Source organism: Alosa pseudoharengus, unplaced genomic scaffold (genome assembly GCF_046254945.1).
Source record: "Alosa pseudoharengus isolate Yale_2024_CS ecotype anadromous, Long Island Sound unplaced genomic scaffold, YU_APseudo_1.1 YU_APseudo_1.1_scf_7, whole genome shotgun sequence".
NCBI classification, from domain to species: Eukaryota; Metazoa; Chordata; class Actinopteri; order Clupeiformes; family Clupeidae; genus Alosa; species Alosa pseudoharengus.
The window spans coordinates 22,740,563-22,759,808 of NW_027468859.1; the positions used below are offsets into that span (position 1 = coordinate 22,740,563).

At 38.3% G+C, this 19,246-nt stretch overlaps 2 protein-coding genes across 5 annotated transcripts in view; both read left to right on the forward strand.

Moving 5' to 3' along the window:
* Positions 1-19,246, forward strand: part of adgrf6 (adhesion G protein-coupled receptor F6) — an 81,040-nt gene that overhangs the window by 35,280 nt on the left and 26,514 nt on the right. For 3 of the 4 annotated variants that reach the window (XM_076273125.1, XM_076273126.1, XM_076273128.1), the window contains 28 exons: positions 61-207; positions 464-610; positions 705-851; positions 1,030-1,176; positions 1,279-1,425; positions 1,682-1,828; positions 1,923-2,069; positions 2,248-2,394; positions 2,497-2,643; positions 2,900-3,046; positions 3,141-3,287; positions 3,466-3,612; positions 3,715-3,861; positions 4,118-4,264; positions 4,359-4,505; positions 4,684-4,830; positions 4,923-5,069; positions 5,448-5,594; positions 6,826-6,972; positions 7,167-7,313; positions 7,440-7,586; positions 7,701-7,847; positions 7,998-8,144; positions 8,833-8,979; positions 9,070-9,216; positions 9,329-9,475; positions 9,579-9,725; positions 10,234-10,380. In XM_076273125.1, the coding sequence (XP_076129240.1) occupies positions 61-207; positions 464-610; positions 705-851; positions 1,030-1,176; positions 1,279-1,425; positions 1,682-1,828; positions 1,923-2,069; positions 2,248-2,394; positions 2,497-2,643; positions 2,900-3,046; positions 3,141-3,287; positions 3,466-3,612; positions 3,715-3,861; positions 4,118-4,264; positions 4,359-4,505; positions 4,684-4,830; positions 4,923-5,069; positions 5,448-5,594; positions 6,826-6,972; positions 7,167-7,313; positions 7,440-7,586; positions 7,701-7,847; positions 7,998-8,144; positions 8,833-8,979; positions 9,070-9,216; positions 9,329-9,475; positions 9,579-9,725; positions 10,234-10,380 (4,116 nt within the window). The remainder of the gene's footprint in view (positions 1-60; positions 208-463; positions 611-704; positions 852-1,029; positions 1,177-1,278; positions 1,426-1,681; positions 1,829-1,922; positions 2,070-2,247; positions 2,395-2,496; positions 2,644-2,899; positions 3,047-3,140; positions 3,288-3,465; positions 3,613-3,714; positions 3,862-4,117; positions 4,265-4,358; positions 4,506-4,683; positions 4,831-4,922; positions 5,070-5,447; positions 5,595-6,825; positions 6,973-7,166; positions 7,314-7,439; positions 7,587-7,700; positions 7,848-7,997; positions 8,145-8,832; positions 8,980-9,069; positions 9,217-9,328; positions 9,476-9,578; positions 9,726-10,233; positions 10,381-19,246) is intronic. The other variant, XM_076273127.1, reaches the window with a different exon arrangement.
* LOC143110228 (uncharacterized) lies at positions 13,998-18,941 on the forward strand. The gene is made up of 10 exons (XM_076273117.1): positions 13,998-14,009; positions 14,204-14,330; positions 14,445-14,591; positions 14,755-14,901; positions 14,998-15,144; positions 15,319-15,465; positions 17,162-17,308; positions 17,405-17,551; positions 18,494-18,522; positions 18,882-18,941. The coding sequence occupies exons 1-10, from the start codon at positions 13,998-14,000 to the stop codon at positions 18,939-18,941; spliced, it is 1,110 nt and encodes a 369-aa protein (XP_076129232.1).

A 19,246-nucleotide genomic window follows, 5' to 3' on the forward strand; every position in this document is an offset into this window, starting at 1 on the left:
TGCATTCTTCTACACAAGCATTTCCTTTTTAAATATAATGTTTTTATCTTGTGTTTTCAGATGTGGATGAATGCCTTCAGACACCGTCAGTCTGTGGTCCAAACTCAGTCTGCAACAACACCATTGGAGACTACAACTGTACATGCTGGAGTGGATACAATGTGACTGATCCGAGTTTGAAGAGCAGTGACGCCAATCCCTGTACAGGTACGATAATTTGGTGAAGCAGTGTAAAGCTGCGCCTTTAGCTGATAGAAGAAGATTGGAACAACAGCAATATACAGTAAAGTGTTTAGTTTGTTACTTAATTACAGGTAGTTCTTTAGTTTCTTAGTTCCTTTTTGTAAAAGCTTTTGCTTAATAAAAGAGATATAACTATTTTGACAGAACTTCATGTTATTGCATGAAGTGGTTCATGATGAAGTATTTTGATTTTTTTTTGCTTTGAAATACACTTGATCAGATATAAATGAATGTGTTGAGTTACCAAACGTTTGTGGACACAACTCAAACTGTGCCAATTACAATGGAAGCTACAACTGTTCCTGCCTGAGTGGATATCAAGTGACCAATGCAAATCAAACCATAAGTGACCGCAATCAATGTACAGGTAAATGAAGACGTGAACGCTTTCTGAGTTTAGTTTGATGAATTATACTTGACCATTTTTATCGATACAATACTGTTGACCTTATATTTTTTAGATGTGGATGAATGCCTTCAGACACCGTCAATCTGTGGTCCAAACTCAGTCTGCAACAACACCATTGGAGACTACAGCTGTACATGCTTGAGTGGATATAATGTGACTGATCCAAGTTTGAAGAGCAGTGATAACAATCCATGTGCAGGTAAGGATATAATGTCACATGACGGCACAACTTTGACTGAAATGACGGTGTAAACTGCTCCATAAATCCAGCCTACCAGCTGGTGTTCTGAAATCATTATCATCAAACCTGCCTTTGCACAGATTATGTTGCTTTTGGTTAACGTTACAATGAATTTATTCCTTTCACTCTCTTTCAGATATAAATGAATGTGTGGCAATTCCAGACATATGTGGACCTAACTCAGACTGTGCCAATTTCAATGCAACCTTCAACTGTTCCTGCCTGATTGGATATCAAGTGACCAATGCAAACCAAACCATTAGCGGCAGCAATCCGTGCACTGGTAAATGGATGTACATATAGACATAGTACATGTAGATTCCAGTGCATTCTTCTACACAAGCATTTCCTTTTTAAATATAATGTTTTTATCTTGTGTTTTCAGATGTGGATGAATGCCTTCAGACACCGTCAGTCTGTGGTCCAAACTCAGTCTGCAACAACACCATTGGAGACTACAACTGTACATGCTGGAGTGGATACAATGTGACTGATCCGAGTTTGAAGAGCAGTGACGCCAATCCCTGTACAGGTACGATAATTTGGTGAAGCAGTGTAAAGCTGCGCCTTTAGCTGATAGAAGAAGATTGGAACAACAGCAATATACAGTAAAGTGTTTAGTTTGTTACTTAATTACAGGTAGTTCTTTAGTTTCTTAGTTCCTTTTTGTAAAAGCTTTTGCTTAATAAAAGAGATATAACTATTTTGACAGAACTTCATGTTATTGCATGAAGTGGTTCATGATGAAGTATTTTGATTTTTTTTTGCTTTGAAATACACTTGATCAGATATAAATGAATGTGTTGAGTTACCAAACGTTTGTGGACACAACTCAAACTGTGCCAATTACAATGGAAGCTACAACTGTTCCTGCCTGAGTGGATATCAAGTGACCAATGCAAATCAAACCATAAGTGACCGCAATCAATGTACAGGTAAATGAAGACGTGAACGCTTTCTGAGTTTAGTTTGATGAATTATACTTGACCATTTTTATCGATACAATACTGTTGACCTTATATTTTTTAGATGTGGATGAATGCCTTCAGACACCGTCAATCTGTGGTCCAAACTCAGTCTGCAACAACACCATTGGAGACTACAGCTGTACATGCTTGAGTGGATATAATGTGACTGATCCAAGTTTGAAGAGCAGTGATAACAATCCATGTGCAGGTAAGGATATAATGTCACATGACGGCACAACTTTGACTGAAATGACGGTGTAAACTGCTCCATAAATCCAGCCTACCAGCTGGTGTTCTGAAATCATTATCATCAAACCTGCCTTTGCACAGATTATGTTGCTTTTGGTTAACGTTACAATGAATTTATTCCTTTCACTCTCTTTCAGATATAAATGAATGTGTGGCAATTCCAGACATATGTGGACCTAACTCAGACTGTGCCAATTTCAATGCAACCTTCAACTGTTCCTGCCTGATTGGATATCAAGTGACCAATGCAAACCAAACCATTAGCGGCAGCAATCCGTGCACTGGTAAATGGATGTACATATAGACATAGTACATGTAGATTCCAGTGCATTCTTCTACACAAGCATTTCCTTTTTAAATATAATGTTTTTATCTTGTGTTTTCAGATGTGGATGAATGCCTTCAGACACCGTCAGTCTGTGGTCCAAACTCAGTCTGCAACAACACCATTGGAGACTACAACTGTACATGCTGGAGTGGATACAATGTGACTGATCCGAGTTTGAAGAGCAGTGACGCCAATCCCTGTACAGGTACGATAATTTGGTGAAGCAGTGTAAAGCTGCGCCTTTAGCTGATAGAAGAAGATTGGAACAACAGCAATATACAGTAAAGTGTTTAGTTTGTTACTTAATTACAGGTAGTTCTTTAGTTTCTTAGTTCCTTTTTGTAAAAGCTTTTGCTTAATAAAAGAGATATAACTATTTTGACAGAACTTCATGTTATTGCATGAAGTGGTTCATGATGAAGTATTTTGATTTTTTTTTGCTTTGAAATACACTTGATCAGATATAAATGAATGTGTTGAGTTACCAAACGTTTGTGGACACAACTCAAACTGTGCCAATTACAATGGAAGCTACAACTGTTCCTGCCTGAGTGGATATCAAGTGACCAATGCAAATCAAACCATAAGTGACCGCAATCAATGTACAGGTAAATGAAGACGTGAACGCTTTCTGAGTTTAGTTTGATGAATTATACTTGACCATTTTTATCGATACAATACTGTTGACCTTATATTTTTTAGATGTGGATGAATGCCTTCAGACACCGTCAATCTGTGGTCCAAACTCAGTCTGCAACAACACCATTGGAGACTACAGCTGTACATGCTTGAGTGGATATAATGTGACTGATCCAAGTTTGAAGAGCAGTGATAACAATCCATGTGCAGGTAAGGATATAATGTCACATGACGGCACAACTTTGACTGAAATGACGGTGTAAACTGCTCCATAAATCCAGCCTACCAGCTGGTGTTCTGAAATCATTATCATCAAACCTGCCTTTGCACAGATTATGTTGCTTTTGGTTAACGTTACAATGAATTTATTCCTTTCACTCTCTTTCAGATATAAATGAATGTGTGGCAATTCCAGACATATGTGGACCTAACTCAGACTGTGCCAATTTCAATGCAACCTTCAACTGTTCCTGCCTGATTGGATATCAAGTGACCAATGCAAACCAAACCATTAGCGGCAGCAATCCGTGCACTGGTAAATGGATGTACATATAGACATAGTACATGTAGATTCCAGTGCATTCTTCTACACAAGCATTTCCTTTTTAAATATAATGTTTTTATCTTGTGTTTTCAGATGTGGATGAATGCCTTCAGACACCGTCAGTCTGTGGTCCAAACTCCGTCTGCAACAACACCATTGGAGACTACAACTGTACATGCTGGAGTGGATACAATGTGACTGATCCGAGTTTGAAGAGCAGTGACGCCAATCCCTGTACAGGTACGATAATTTGGTGAAGCAGTGTAAAGCTGCGCCTTTAGCTGATAGAAGAAGATTGGAACAACAGCAATATACAGTAAAGTGTTTAGTTTGTTACTTAATTACAGGTAGTTCTTTAGTTTCTTAGTTCCTTTTTGTAAAAGCTTTTGCTTAATAAAAGAGATATAACTATTTTGACAGAACTTCATGTTATTGCATGAAGTGGTTCATGATGAAGTATTTTGATTTTTTTTTGCTTTGAAATACACTTGATCAGATATAAATGAATGTGTTGAGTTACCAAACGTTTGTGGACACAACTCAAACTGTGCCAATTACAATGGAAGCTACAACTGTTCCTGCCTGAGTGGATATCAAGTGACCAATGCAAATCAAACCATAAGTGACCGCAATCAATGTACAGGTAAATGAAGACGTGAACGCTTTCTGAGTTTAGTTTGATGAATTATACTTGACCATTTTTATCGATACAATACTGTTGACCTTATATTTTTTAGATGTGGATGAATGCCTTCAGACACCGTCAATCTGTGGTCCAAACTCAGTCTGCAACAACACCATTGGAGACTACAGCTGTACATGCTTGAGTGGATATAATGTGACTGATCCAAGTTTGAAGAGCAGTGATAACAATCCATGTGCAGGTAAGGATATAATGTCACATGACGGCACAACTTTGACTGAAATGACGGTGTAAACTGCTCCATAAATCCAGCCTACCAGCTGGTGTTCTGAAATCATTATCATCAAACCTGCCTTTGCACAGATTATGTTGCTTTTGGTTAACGTTACAATGAATTTATTCCTTTCACTCTCTTTCAGATATAAATGAATGTGTGGCAATTCCAGACATATGTGGACCTAACTCAGACTGTGCCAATTTCAATGCAACCTTCAACTGTTCCTGCCTGATTGGATATCAAGTGACCAATGCAAACCAAACCATTAGCGGCAGCAATCCGTGCACTGGTAAATGGATGTACATATATCCTAGATTCCAGTGCATTCTTTTACACAAGCATTTCCTTTTTAAATATAATGTTTTTATTTTGTGTTTTTAGATGTGGATGAATGCCCTCAGACACCGTCAGTCTGTGGTCCAAACTCAGTCTGCAACAACACCATTGGAGACTACAACTGTACATGCTGGAGTGGATACAATGTGACTGATCCAAGTGTGCGAAGTAGTGCTAACAATTCCTGTACAGGTAGAGCAATTTTATAGTTTGTAAAATATCTTGAGACCCTCGGACACAAATGTATGTTTTGCCATTGATTTCCCCACAATAAAACCTTGTTTATTTATAAATGAATGTGTTGAGAGATACCAAATGTAAGTGGCCTCAACTCAAACTGTTTAAATTACCAAGGAAGCCATGACTGTTCCTGCCTTGATGGATATCAAGTGACCAACTTAAACCAACTCATAACAGTGAACAATCAGTGCACAGGCAGATACATCAACAGATATCCATAATCCCAATTTATTGATGTGATTTATTTGCCAATTTCTTGATTTAATCTGGTTTGTTTTTACTTTACTGGCATTCCTTTTTTAAATATGATGTTGTTGACCTTGTTTTTAGATGTGGATGAATGCCTTCAGGCACTACTGATTTGTGGTCCAAACTCAGTCTGCAACAACACCATTGGAGACTACAACTGTACATGCTGGAGTGGATATAATGTCAGTGATCCAAATGTGAAGAGCAGTGATGCCAATCCCTGTACAGGTAAGGTAATTTGATGAAGCTTTGTCAGGCTGCTCTGACTGAACTGGTGGAGCAAGATGAGAACAATGCCAAGATCAAGGGTTAGATAGCCAGTTAGCAGACATAGTGATCAAGATGTATATCTGTGAATTGTAATTGTTTTACTTTGGATAAAAGTGTGTGGTCAATCAATAAATGTAAAATATAAATGTTCTAACACACCTTGATACATTTTTCAGAAGGAATAACATTCTTTTGGTATATCAGAGGGGTAATTAAGTGAGGCTTAACCTAGTATTGTCAGGTCATCCTAGCTCAACAAGTTTCATGAAAGCTCTGCTGGAATGAATAGGTCAAGCCAGGTGTAAATAATTCAGGATATATGCATGTTCTCAGCTTTCCTTTAAAGAATTCACGGTTGGAATTAAAAAGACAGAAAATAGCATCATTCACACCAAGTGAACAACAGCTTATGATATAGACTAACAAGAAAGTGTAGTACTTCCTGTTTGAATGGGGAAACACAACCTTTTTGTAAAATAGTGAGAGTAGGCATGAATGCACAATGCACATTTACGTGTGCACCTACCCTAATGTTTCTTCATCTAGGCATGAGACGTCATTAAGAAAAGAGCACGCCAATATAAATAAACACATATAGTATGACTTTATGTTGTCTTTATCACCAAAATTCATTGAAAACACCTTTGAAAGTATGTCCTCTAATTAAAATCAACTACTGCAGTAGGCTATTTATCAAACGTCTACTCTCAACTATGTCAATAATTTATAAAATGATCACAATTAAAATGATTAGGCCTACCCTATGGCATTATGTAGACTATCTGTGGTGTGCAAATAAATAAAGCAAATAGTATAAATACATGGAAAAAATTCTTAAAAAAACGAGTGGAGGTTACTAACTACCTGCACAGAATAATTCCCTATGGTAATGTACTGTATGTGCCTTTTGCTTTTTCTTTTCTTTCTTAACCTTCTTAACTTATATTAACCTGTGTCTTTTACCCCATCTTGTGTCTTTGTGTATCTTGTGCTATTTATGTGTACCTGACTGCGAGCCAAGTTTCCCTTTGGGACAATAAAGTTAACCGAACTGAACTGAACTTTATGAAACCAACTCAAAGCTAAATTTAGCCAGGATGAAAGCCACTTTGCCCATGCCATAATCCATCTATGCTTACACTTGAGTCATATTATATTCAAATATCTTATTGTTGACCTAATGTTTTAGATGTAAATGAATGCCTTGAGACCCCACCAGTCTGTGGTCCAAACTCAGTCTGCAACAACACCTTTGGAGACTACAACTGTACATGCTTGAGTGGATATCGTACACCAAATGCAGATCTCAGGATCAGTGATGGCAATCCTTGTGCTGGTAAGGTTATGTAATAAGGTGGCGTCACACTGTAAGTCTAGTTTTCAAGTAGGAAAAGAGCATAATGTAGAAAATAGAGCATAATTTATAAATTGTTTTTCTTTAAACTTTAACACAGTGGTATTTGGAATCTTTCATCATACTGAAGTATTGGTTTCATTCTCCATGTGCTTTGTTGTTGTAAACCTTTTCAGATATAAATGAATGTGTGGAGATCCTTAACCTGTGTGGTCCCAACTCAAACTGTACCAATACCAATGGAAGCTACAACTGTTCCTGCCAGACAGGATATCAAGCAAGCTCTGTAAATCAATCCATAAGTAGCAATAACCAGTGCCAAGGTAAACACATCTAAAGGCAGCAAAGTGTCTGAAATATTTTTCTGAAACATTTACATTTAAAGTGTTTCATTATATCTGTCTGAAATATTAGTTTTAAATGTCTTTTTTGTCTTCACATATTTTCAGATGTGGAAGAATGTGATCAGTTACCATCAATCTGTGGTCCAAACTCGGTCTGCAACAACACCATTGGAGACTACAACTGTACATGCATGAGTGGATACAGTGTCAACAATGAAGATCTACCAATAAGTGTTTACAATCCCTGCACAGGTTTGTAATCACTTTTTCATATTCAATATTAACATTAAATTGGGCCTTATTTTAAAATCTGCCTTGACTGTTGTGTATTTTTTATGAAAACTCAATATATTGTTCTGTATTTAGATATACATGAATGTATGGAGACACCAAATCTGTGCGGTCCCAACTCAAATTGTACCAACAAAAATGGAAGCTACAGCTGTTCATGCTGGAGTGGATATCATGCAACAAATGCAAACCATCCCATAAGTGACAGCAACCAATGCATTGGTAAAGACATTGCAATAACAAAAAAATACAATAAATTCTGAGTGATGGTTGATGCAATTTTGCAGATAATTACACATATTTTAATCAATGTATCTTCAGATATTGTATAATAACCAGTGCAAACGTCAATATTCAAATTTCTTCCTTTAGATGTGGATGAATGCCTTGAGACCCCACCAATCTGTGGTCCAAACTCAGACTGCAACAACACCATTGGAGATTACAGCTGTTCATGCTTGAATGGATACCAGGCCATCAACTCCAGTCTCTTGATAAATGAAAGCAATCCTTGCAGAGGTTAGTTTGCTGTGTAGGAGGGTTAGATTGGTTGTCATTATTATGACCGCCGCTAGCGTAGCAGTCATATAGGTTTAGTCAGTTTGGGGGGGGGGGGGGGGTTCACAGTAATTTTGTGTCAACGATTCCTGGCACACTGAAAGACTGTGCTGCATGTAACTTGGTGAGCATGTAGCCCCATAAGGATGACAGGGAACCATTGATTTTCCTTTTTACCTTTTTATCCATCTCCCACCCGCCGTACCAGACCCTCCAAAAGGAGGTTAAGGTTTTCTGTTAATATCTCAAAGCCGTAGGGCCTAGGATGACCACTTTTTTTGTATGTTCTAAGGGGCCATCTCAACCCATCCCATAACCATTCATTTGCGGTATAGCCCCACCTAGTTAATTATGAAAAAGCAAAATTTTTAAAATCTGCCTGAAATTTTAAGTGTAGGATTATGACACCTTCTGAATGCTTGGCAAGTAGGAGATGGAGACACATTGACAAGTGTGATTTATTTTTGTGGAGAGAATGTGCAGGACTGAGCGTCATATTTTGTACCGCTATGCAGTACATATAGTTGCAATAAGCTAAAATGTTATTTTAATGCTTTGAAATCCTTGAATATTACATATTGGCCAGTGAACTGTGCTCTATCACACCATTGTTTGTTGTTCTGAGACATCTGATTTGATCTTTTTTCAGATGTAAATGAATGTGCTGTACATGCAAACCTGTGTGGTCCCAATTCAAATTGCACTAACAATAATGGAAGCTACAGTTGTTCCTGCTGGAATAGCTATGAAGTGACAAATGCAAGCAATCCGATAAGTGCCTTGAATCCATGTAGAGGTAAATACAGTACATTTATAAATAGATGAAATACCTGTTGCTCATATTAAGACTAACTAACCATGAAAATGTTGATTTCCTTTATTTAAGATATGGATGAATGCCTTGAGACCCCACCAGTCTGTGGTCCAAACTCAGTCTGCAACAACACCGTTGGAGACTACAGCTGTACATGCTTGAGTGGCTATAATGTGACTGATCCTAGTGTGCGGAGTAGTGATGCCAATCCCTGTACAGGTGAGGTTTCATTAGTAGACGGCTGGCCCACCTGGACACAGGCTTGCTTTTTCAGAATGTCAATAAAAAAGGATATGCTTTTAATTCCTTTCCTCGTTGTCACCCTTCTCAGATGTAAACGAATGTGTGGAGACACCAAGCGTATGTGGATTCAACTCAAACTGTGCCAACACCAATGGAAGCTTCAACTGTTCCTGCCTGAATGGATATCAGGCAATCAACACAAACCAACCCATAAGTGACAGCAATCAGTGCACAGGTGAACAAAAACATAACTCTTTTTTATATTTTATCTATTTTTATAAACTTTGATACACTTGACCAATTTTTCCATTTCAACATTGCTGACCTTGTGTTTCTAGATGTTGATGAATGCCTGGAGACCCCACCAGTCTGTGGTCCAAACTCAGTCTGCAACAACACCATTGGAGACTACAACTGTACATGTTTGAGTGGATATAATGTGACTGATCCAAGTTTGAAGAGTAGTGCTGGCAATGCCTGTGCAGGTGAGGCAATTTGATGATGCTTTGTCAGGTTACTCTTTTTACTTTAGGTATTGTAATTTGCTTTTAAAGGGGAACTTGGCAACTATTTCAACGTAATAAACCCGTTTAGAAATCATTTGGATGGTTAAATGACCTGTTCCGGTGAAAATTGTGACTTTCCCCGCTGCGCCTAGCGTCCTCAGGCGGAAAACCAACCTTGCAACATTGAGACTACCGTCCCGGAAAGAGAAGTGAGAAACAAGAAACTAGTTTTAAATCGTGTTTCTTACCTTGTAACATCCACATAGTTCTGCCAAACTTATGCTAACCGTTCGCTAGCTTGTAAACAAATCCATGTGCTTTATCATTACCTTTTCCCACAGTTTGAAATAGCATAATGCACAATTTCTCCAGCAGAGGGGGAAATCCTGCCAAGTTTCCCTTTAATACAACTTGATACAACTGAGCCAGTTATTTCTGATTCATTAACACATTTTAATTGTCTTCTTTTCAATATCCCTTTATTCAGATATAAATGAATGTCTTGAGACTCCAAGCGTATGTGGTCCCAACTCAGGCTGTGCCAACACCAATGGAAGCTTTGACTGTTTCTGCCTGATTGGATATCAAGTGACAAATGCAAACCAAACCATAAGTGACAGCAATCCCTGCACAGGTGAATACAACCTTAAGTGTTTAGCTGTTATTTCTATAAATTATACTATAACATTTTGTTTTCCATTGTAACATTATTGACCTTATGCATCTTAGATGTGGATGAATGCCTTGAGACCCCACCAGTCTGTGTTCCAAACTCAGGGCCAGATGTACTAACGCTTTTGCGCCCATGGGAACCAAAACTTACTCAAAAACTAACCTTCGGGGAACGTTTGGGAACCAAAAACTAACGTTCCCGAAACCAAAAACTATGGTTCCCAGAGGAACCATAAATTGTTAGCTGGGTTACTTTCACTTTCACGTCATTCACTTAAACTTTCCTACTTGCTAGATTTGACCAATCTTCTATAGCCTACGTGCACAAGTAGTTTGAGTAGAACTACTGATCTTCATTATCTCCCTGCTTGTTTACATCTTATCATGTATGGTATTGTAACGATTTGATAGCGACACACACAGTTGTCCAATCAAAAGGTTTATTTGCTGAGAACGAGAGCAGGGACACAGACCAAGAACACAATACACACGGGGCAGGTCAAGTACACGCACACACTACACATACAGGGGAGGACGCAGCCCCCCACACAAAAAGGATCACACACGAGGGAGAACTAAAAGGGAAACATGTCACAATAAAGACGCTAACATTACACTCAAAACTAAGGAGAAATACAGACATAAACCCCCCAAATGTTCGCTCTCGTATCCCAGGATGCCCTGTGCGGGAGAACGCTAACACTGTCTTTTTGCGCCGACGCTACAGTATTATTTCATGATCGCTAAACGTTTGATTCTTTTTAATGTTGTCATCAATTAACATCATTCAACTGCGCTTGTATGTAGGCACTGCCATTCAGTTGTGGACGTTCGTAAATTGCGTTTATGGGCGGAGAAAGGCAGAGAAAGGCGCAGTTTACACTAAGGATTGAACGATTGATAAATACGACGGAAACTTGGGTCTGACAGCGTTCGCAATCTGCGGTGTGTCAATGGCGCTGATAACGCTACGTTCGCAAATGTACGTTCATCTGGCCCTCAGTCTGCAACAACACCGCTGGCGACTACTACTGTACATGCTTGAGTGGCTATAATGTGACTGATCCAAGTGTGCGGAGTAGTGCAGACAATCCCTGTACAGGTGAGGGTTATTGTCTTGTGAAGGCAGCACTCTGAGTGGAATATTTGAAGTTTGAGTTTACGTTTCAGTAGATCCAGGCCACCAACTGAAGTGCTAGTGTTCTGAGGTCATTTTCAACAAACGTGTCTGTGCAAAAATGCAGTTGCTGTTGGTTTTCCCTTGCTCTGAGTAAATTATTTTTCACTCTCTTTTAGACATTAACGAATGTGTTGTGATTCCAAACATTTGTGGCCCGAACACAAACTGTGCCAATACCAATGGAAGTCATAACTGTTCCTGCTTGACTGGATATCAAGTGGTCAACCCAAATCAATCCATAAGTGATAGTAATCAGTGCACAGGTAAATTAAAACTTACATGTATTAGTATTTAGTAGCCTTTTTCAAAAATGTTTGACCCTTTTTCAACAGACTATTGTTGACTTTGTGTTTTTAGATGTGGATGAATGCCTTCAGACCCCACCAGTCTGTGGTCCAAACTCAGTCTGCAACAACACCGTTGGAGACTACAACTGTACATGCTGGAGTGGATACAGTTTCAACAATGAAGATCTACCAATAAGTGTTTACAATCCCTGCACAGGTTTGTAGTCGCTTTATCATATTCAATATTAACATTAAATTGTACCTTGTTTTAAAATATTTTTTGACTACTGGGTACTTTTTATGAGGACTCAATATATTATTCTGTATTTAGATATACATGAATGTATGGAGACACCAAAGCGAAGCGAAGTAAAGTACAGATACGTGAAATTTCTACTTAAGTACAGTAACGAAGTATTTGTACTCCGTTACATTACAACACTGCTTTTCACCCACTTTTTGTACCGACTACTGCTCCTAGACCGTTTGAGCTATCGACGTGGTTCCAACTCCAAAAATTCAGGCCCGAACCGGTGTAGAGCGCTTGTTACTTTCGTGTCGCTGGTCCTTGTCGTTTTTGCGTTATTCCCGTATTTCGGCGTTTTTGGGCCCCATTGAAATGAATGCCGGAATGTTCAGGATTCTAATTATGAAATGCGCTATACAAATAAACTTGACTTGACTTGACTTGAACGAATGTCTCTCATTATATCTGTCTGAAATATCCATTTTAATGTTTTTTTCTCTCCATATATTTTCAGATGTGAATGAATGTGATCAGTTTCCATCAATCTGTGGTCCAAACTCAGTCTGCAACAACACCATTGGAGACTACAACTGTACATGCTGGAGTGGATACAGTGTCAACAATGAAGATCTACCAATAAGTGTTTACAATCACTGCACAGGTTTGTAATCACTTTATCATATTCAATATTAACATTAAATTGGTCCTTGTTTTTAAATATTTTTTGACTACTGGGTATTTTATGAAGACTCAATATATTATTCTGTATTTAGATATACATGAATGTATGGAGACACCAAATCTGTGCGGCCCCAACTCAAATTGTACCAACAAAAAGGGAAGCTACAGCTGTTCATGCTGGAGTGGATATCATGTAACAAATTCAAACCATCCCATAAGTGACAACAACCGATGCATTGGTAAAGACATTACATATTGCATATATTTGAATCGATTTATTTTCAGATGAAATCATGAAGGTCATTTCATGAAGCTTTTAATACAATGTCATGCAACTGAGCATGACTCTGTCTGATTCTCTGTTCTGTCTGTTTTGATTGTTTTCCATATCTCCTTGTTCAGATGTGAATGAATGTGACGAGACCCCAAAAGTATGTGGGCCCAACTCAAACTGTACCAATACCATTGGAAGCTACAGCTGTTCCTGTCTGATTGGATATCAAGTGACCAATGCAAACCAAACCATAAATGACAGCAGTCAGTGCACAGGTAGATGGATGTACATGTATCCCAGATGTCAATTTATATTTTTAGCTGAACTGGTATTTTCTGTTCCAATGTTATATTGTTGAACTTCTGTTTTAGATGTAAATGAATGTCTTGAGACCCCACCAGTCTGTGGTCCAAACTCAGTCTGCAGCAACACCATTGGAGACTACAACTGTACATGTTTGAGTGGATACAATGTGACTGATCCAAGTTTGAAGAGTAGTGCTGACAATGTCTGTGCAGGTAAGATCGTTTTTAGAAATCATATAGCACATGTGCTTTGGCATAAACACTTTTATGCTTGAGTGTGCATTTGTATTAAATTACGCCTTGTTCAGGTGTGAACGATTTATGCTTTTGTTTATGTAAAGCACATTGAATGACCTCTGTGTATGAAATGCGCTATATAAATAATCTTGACTTGACTTGAACGAATGTCTCTCATTATATCTGTCTGAAATATTCATTTTAATGTGGTTTTTCTCTCCATATATTTTCAGATGTGGATGAATGCCTTGAGACCCCACCAGTCTGTGGTCCAAACTCAGTCTGCAACAACACCATTGGAGACTACAACTGTACATGCTTGAGTGGCTATAATGTGACTGATCCAAGTTTGAAGAGTAGTGCTGACAATGTCTGTGCAGGTAAGATAGTTTTTACAAAACATATAGCACATGTGCTTTGGCACAAATGAACACTTTTATGTTTGAGTTTGAATTTATAATAAATTACACTTTGTTCAAGTGTAAATGAATGTCTGTCATTATATCTGTCTGAAATATCCATTTTAATGTTTTTTTGTCTCCATATATTTTCAGATGTGGATGAATGTGACCAGTTACCATCAATCTGTGGTCCAAACTCAGTCTGCAACAACACCATTGGAGACTACAACTGTACATGCTGGAGTGGATACAGTGTCAACAATGAAGATCTACCAATAAGTGTTTACAATCCCTGCACAGGTTTGTAGTCGCTTTATCATATTCAATATTAACATTAAATTGTACCTTGTTTTAAAATATTTTTTGACTACTGGGTACTTTTTATGAGGACTCAATATATTATTCTGTATTTAGATATACATGAATGTATGGAGACACCAAATCTGTGCGGTCCCAACTCAAATTGTACCAATAAAAAGGGAAGCTACAGCTGTTCATGCTGGAGTGGATATCATGCAACAAATGCAAACCATCCCATAAGTGACAATAACCAATGCATTGGTAAAGACATTACATATTGCATATATTTGAATCGATTTATTTTCAGATGAAATCATGAAGGTCATTTCATGAAGCTTTTAATACAATGTCATGCAACTGAGCATGACTCTGTCTGATTCTCTGTTCTGTCTGTTTTGATTGTTTTCCATATCTCCTTGTTCAGATGTGAATGAATGTGACGAGACCCCAAAAGTATGTGGGCCCAACTCAAACTGTACCAATACCATTGGAAGCTACAGCTGTTCCTGTCTGATTGGATATCAAGTGACCAATGCAAACCAAACCATAAATGACAGCAGTCAGTGCACAGGTAGATGGATGTACATGTATCCCAGATGTCAATTTATGTTTTTAGCTGAACTGGTATTTTCTGTTCCAATGTTAAATTGTTGAACTTCTGTTTTAGATGTAAATGAATGCCTTCAGACCCCATCAGTCTGTGGTCCAAACTCAGTCTGCAACAACACCGTTGGCAACTACAACTGTACATGTTTGAGTGGATACAATGTAACTGATCCAAGATTGAAGAGTAGTGCTGACAATGTCTGTGCAGGTAAGATCGTTTTTAGAAATCATATAGCACATGTGCTTTGGCACAAATTAACACTTTTATGCTTGAGTTTGAATATGTAATAAATTACACCTTGTTCAAGTGTAAATGAATGTCTGTCATTATATCTGTCTGAAATATCCATTTTAATGTTTTTTTGTCTCCATATATTTTCAGATGTGGATGAATGTGACCAGTTTCCATCAATCTGTGGTCCAAACTCAGTCTGCAACAACACCATTGGAGACTACAACTGTACATGCATGAGTGGATACAGTGTCAACAATGAAGATCTACCAATAAGTGTTTACAATCCCTGCACAGGTTTGTAGTCGCTTTATCATATTCAATATTAACATCAAGGCCGTAGTCATGATGTCAACATTGGGGGGGACCAAATCTGTGGTGGGGTCTGAGGGACCCCCAAACAGAATGCGCCCCCCAGTGAATAGAGAAGGGTGGAGAAGAAACAACTTCACTGGTCCATCCCTGGACCCGTGACTCCATGTGTTCAAAATGTAGGCCTATACTTTAAAAGAAATTACAAACTAGAGTATCTTTTGATAACCTCTATGTTACACAGAATGTGGTTCTTTGACTTATTACTTACACCTGAAGATTTTTTTAAACTAAGGCTTAGACTCATAGGTTTGGAGCCTAATAAGATTTTGTCTTTTAATTTAGATTTTATTATGCTGGCGGCTAATCACACAATTTTAAAGTAGTTTGAAAGAGACAGGATTCAGGAATAGGCTACTAAGACAGGCCCCTCTTCTGTCTGACTCACCTCATGTTACCCCTGTATGCATTATAGACTGGCTTCTGACAGAAATGACGTTTTGTGCCAACATGTAGAAACACTAAGCCTACTACAGCCTTTAATTGGTGAATGGAGGTGCAAATTCCTTTCTTTGGTTATTGTCCGTGATTCACATTAACTAGGCTATCACGTATTGTAAACGTCGCCACATTTGATCACGTTTTGCCTGCATGGATGCGCGATTGAGTGCGCATCTAAATATAATATGCAAGATGCAACAATCATTTCTAAGAGGCCTATACACGGTCAATTCTGGCATTACTACTAGCATATGAATGCATTATTTATGTTGAAAGACGTGAAAGAAATGACACAGGCTTGCACAAATTCATCATTTAAAATAAAACGTTTCACTTTCGCCATCATTGCGAGAATAGGCTACAATATGGAAAATGTTCCCTTTCAGTCTGATCGGCTCCAAACATGTATGGAATTTCCTTAGCCTGTGCTACACCTTTCCAAGAAGTTTTGTGAAAAGTGTTCCGGTAGCTTTTGCAATATTGTTGACAGCACTACCTCACCGCAGTAGGGTGCAGTAAATGGAAGCTTTTGATAGCGCACGCCACTAACGAAAAACCACCAGGACAAACCACTCAGGGGTGTAGGCTACTCTGGAACCATAGGTTTGTGCGTTATTTACGTTTGATTACATTTCAGATACGTGTTGGTTTCCTGTAGGCCTAGTATAGCGCTTTATTCTTTCTTTCTTTTTCTATGTCCGAATATTGGGGGGGACATTTTGGTCATATTTGAATATTGGGTGAGACTCGTCCCCCTCAATTTCTATGGTGACTACGGCCCTGATTAACATTAAATTGTTCCTTGTTTTAAAATATTTTTTTAATACTGGGTACTTCTTATGAGGACTCAATATATTATTCTGTATTTAGATATACATGAATGTATGGAGACACCAAATCTGTGCGGTCCCAACTCAAATTGTACCAACAAAAAGGGAAGCTACAGCTGTTCATGCTGGAGTGGATATCATGCAACAAATTCAAACCATCCCATAAGTGACAACAACCAATGCATTGGTAAAGACATTACATATTGCATATATTCCAATCGATTTATTTTCATATGAAATCATGAAGGTCATTTCATGAAGCTTTTAATACAATGTCATGCAACTGAGCATGATTCTGTATGATTCTCTGTTCTGTCTGTTTTGATTGTTTTCCATATCTCCTTGTTCAGATGTGAATGAATGTGACGAGACTCCTAAAGTATGTGGGCCCAACTCAAACTGTACCAACACCATTGGAAGCTACAGCTGTTCCTGTCTGATTGGATATCAAGTGACCAATGCAAACCAAACCATAAATGACAGCAGTCTGTGCACAGGTAGATGGATGCACATGTATCCCAGATGTCAATTTATGTTTTTAGCTGAACTGGTATTTTCTGTTCCAATGTTATATTGTTGAACTTCTGTTTTAGATGTAAATGAATGCCTTGAGACCCCACCAGTCTGTGGTCTAAACTCAGTCTGCAACAACACCATTGGAGACTACAGCTGTTCATGCTGGAGTGGATATCATGCAACAAATGCAAACCATCCCATAAGTGACAACAACCGATGCATTGGTAAAGACATTACATATTGCATATATTCCAATTAGGGCTGTCACTTTACGTTCGAAAATCGATTGCACAATCGATGGACCAACCAACACAAGTTTCGAAAACTAAAATAGGGCATCGATTTTAAGCAAATATGCACACTTCATTTTGATGTAACAAAACCCACAAACAAGCAGAAAATGAAAATAAAGAATTCCGAAAGTGCAGTACGCATTGCGAAAGCTAAAAAGAAAATTCCCACCAATTTTACGCACTGGAAACAGCTGTTTCAATCGGCTGCTGTGCTGCTGGTGTTTTGCCAAAAAATGGAGGACAACGCGATCAACCTGTGCGACATGAGAGAGACGAGTGATAAGCCCTAATAACTTGAGGACTTCGATATGGAAGCACTTCGGATTTTGGGTAGATCAAACTATGGAGAAGGACAAAGCGGTATGCAAACTGCAGTCGTGAGTTCCTACAGTATGTAGGCTAAATTTGTTTGACATTTTTAATCGTAAACAGCCACGTTGAAGCCTGCATTAATGTTTTTCAATGATGTTATGGCAGTCCACTCTGCTTATTGTTTTTCGAGAATGTTGCACTCCTGTTTGTCATTGTGCACGAAACTTCACGCCAATAAATCATCAAAAATATTGCTGGCTTGTGCGTCTTCAAGCGCCCTCTTTACGTTCTTCCTAATGCCTGTTAGTTGTCCGTGGATTGGTCTATATTTGCTGTTGAAAATGGAAACGTCTTTAGACATAGAAAATCGATTTTACAATCGATTCAATGAACACTTATGTCTCAAAAATCGTGTCCAAAAACTGGATTTTTTCACAAAAGTGACAGCCCTAATTCCAATCGATTTATTTTCATATGAAGTCATTTCATGAAGCTTTTAATACAACATCATGCAACTGAGCATGACTCTGTTTTGATTGTTTTCCATATCTCCTTGTTCAGATGTGAATGAATGTGACGAGACTCCAAAAGTATGTGGGCCCAACTCAAACTGTACCAACACCATTGGAAGTCATAACTGTTCCTGCTTGACTGGATATCAAGTGACCAATGCAAACCAACCTATAAGTGACGGCAATCAGTGCACAGGTAGAAGAAGAATTCATATTGTATAGCATAAGGAATGTAACCTGTAAGCATTATGTTTCAGTACATCTATGCATATTTATACATCTGTGTGAAGGATTCTATTTATAACTGAATATTTCTGATTCATTTGGCTTGCCTGTCTTCACAGTAATAGTTTTGACATGCATTATGTTTTTAGATGTGAATGAGTGTCTTCAGACTCCCTCAATCTGTGGACCATTCTCTGTCTGCAATAACACAGTCGGCCATTACACCTGTTCATGTCTTAGCGGTTACACTGTCAACAATGCAGATCCACTAATCACTGTTGACAATCCCTGCACAGGTTAGTTTGCTGCAAACCTGATGATTCACTTTCAACATGATTAAGTGTTCTATCATGTATACCTGGCCTCTCCAAGAATTAATCTGTAGTGTGTAAATATAGTGCAATATAGTAAATGGACATAGGCCTAGTGGGGGTGTGTAGGCTCCAAATCAGAAAACACTGAAGCTCGTAGTCAAAAGTAAAAACAAAATACAGAAGAAGTTGGATAATCCACTCAGGAATCATTTTAATGGGTTAACATTAACAATTACATGCTGTTATTTAAAGTGTTGAGCAGA

Bases quoted from the DNA above. Each gene is read 5' to 3' on its own strand.
- LOC143110228 (XM_076273117.1), top strand. The intron at 14,331-14,444 runs GTTTGTAGTCGC...TTCTGTATTTAG, and splicing joins TGTTTACAATCCCTGCACAG to ATATACATGAATGTATGGAG. The intron at 15,466-17,161 runs GTTTGTAGTCGC...CTCCTTGTTCAG, and splicing joins TGTTTACAATCCCTGCACAG to ATGTGAATGAATGTGACGAG.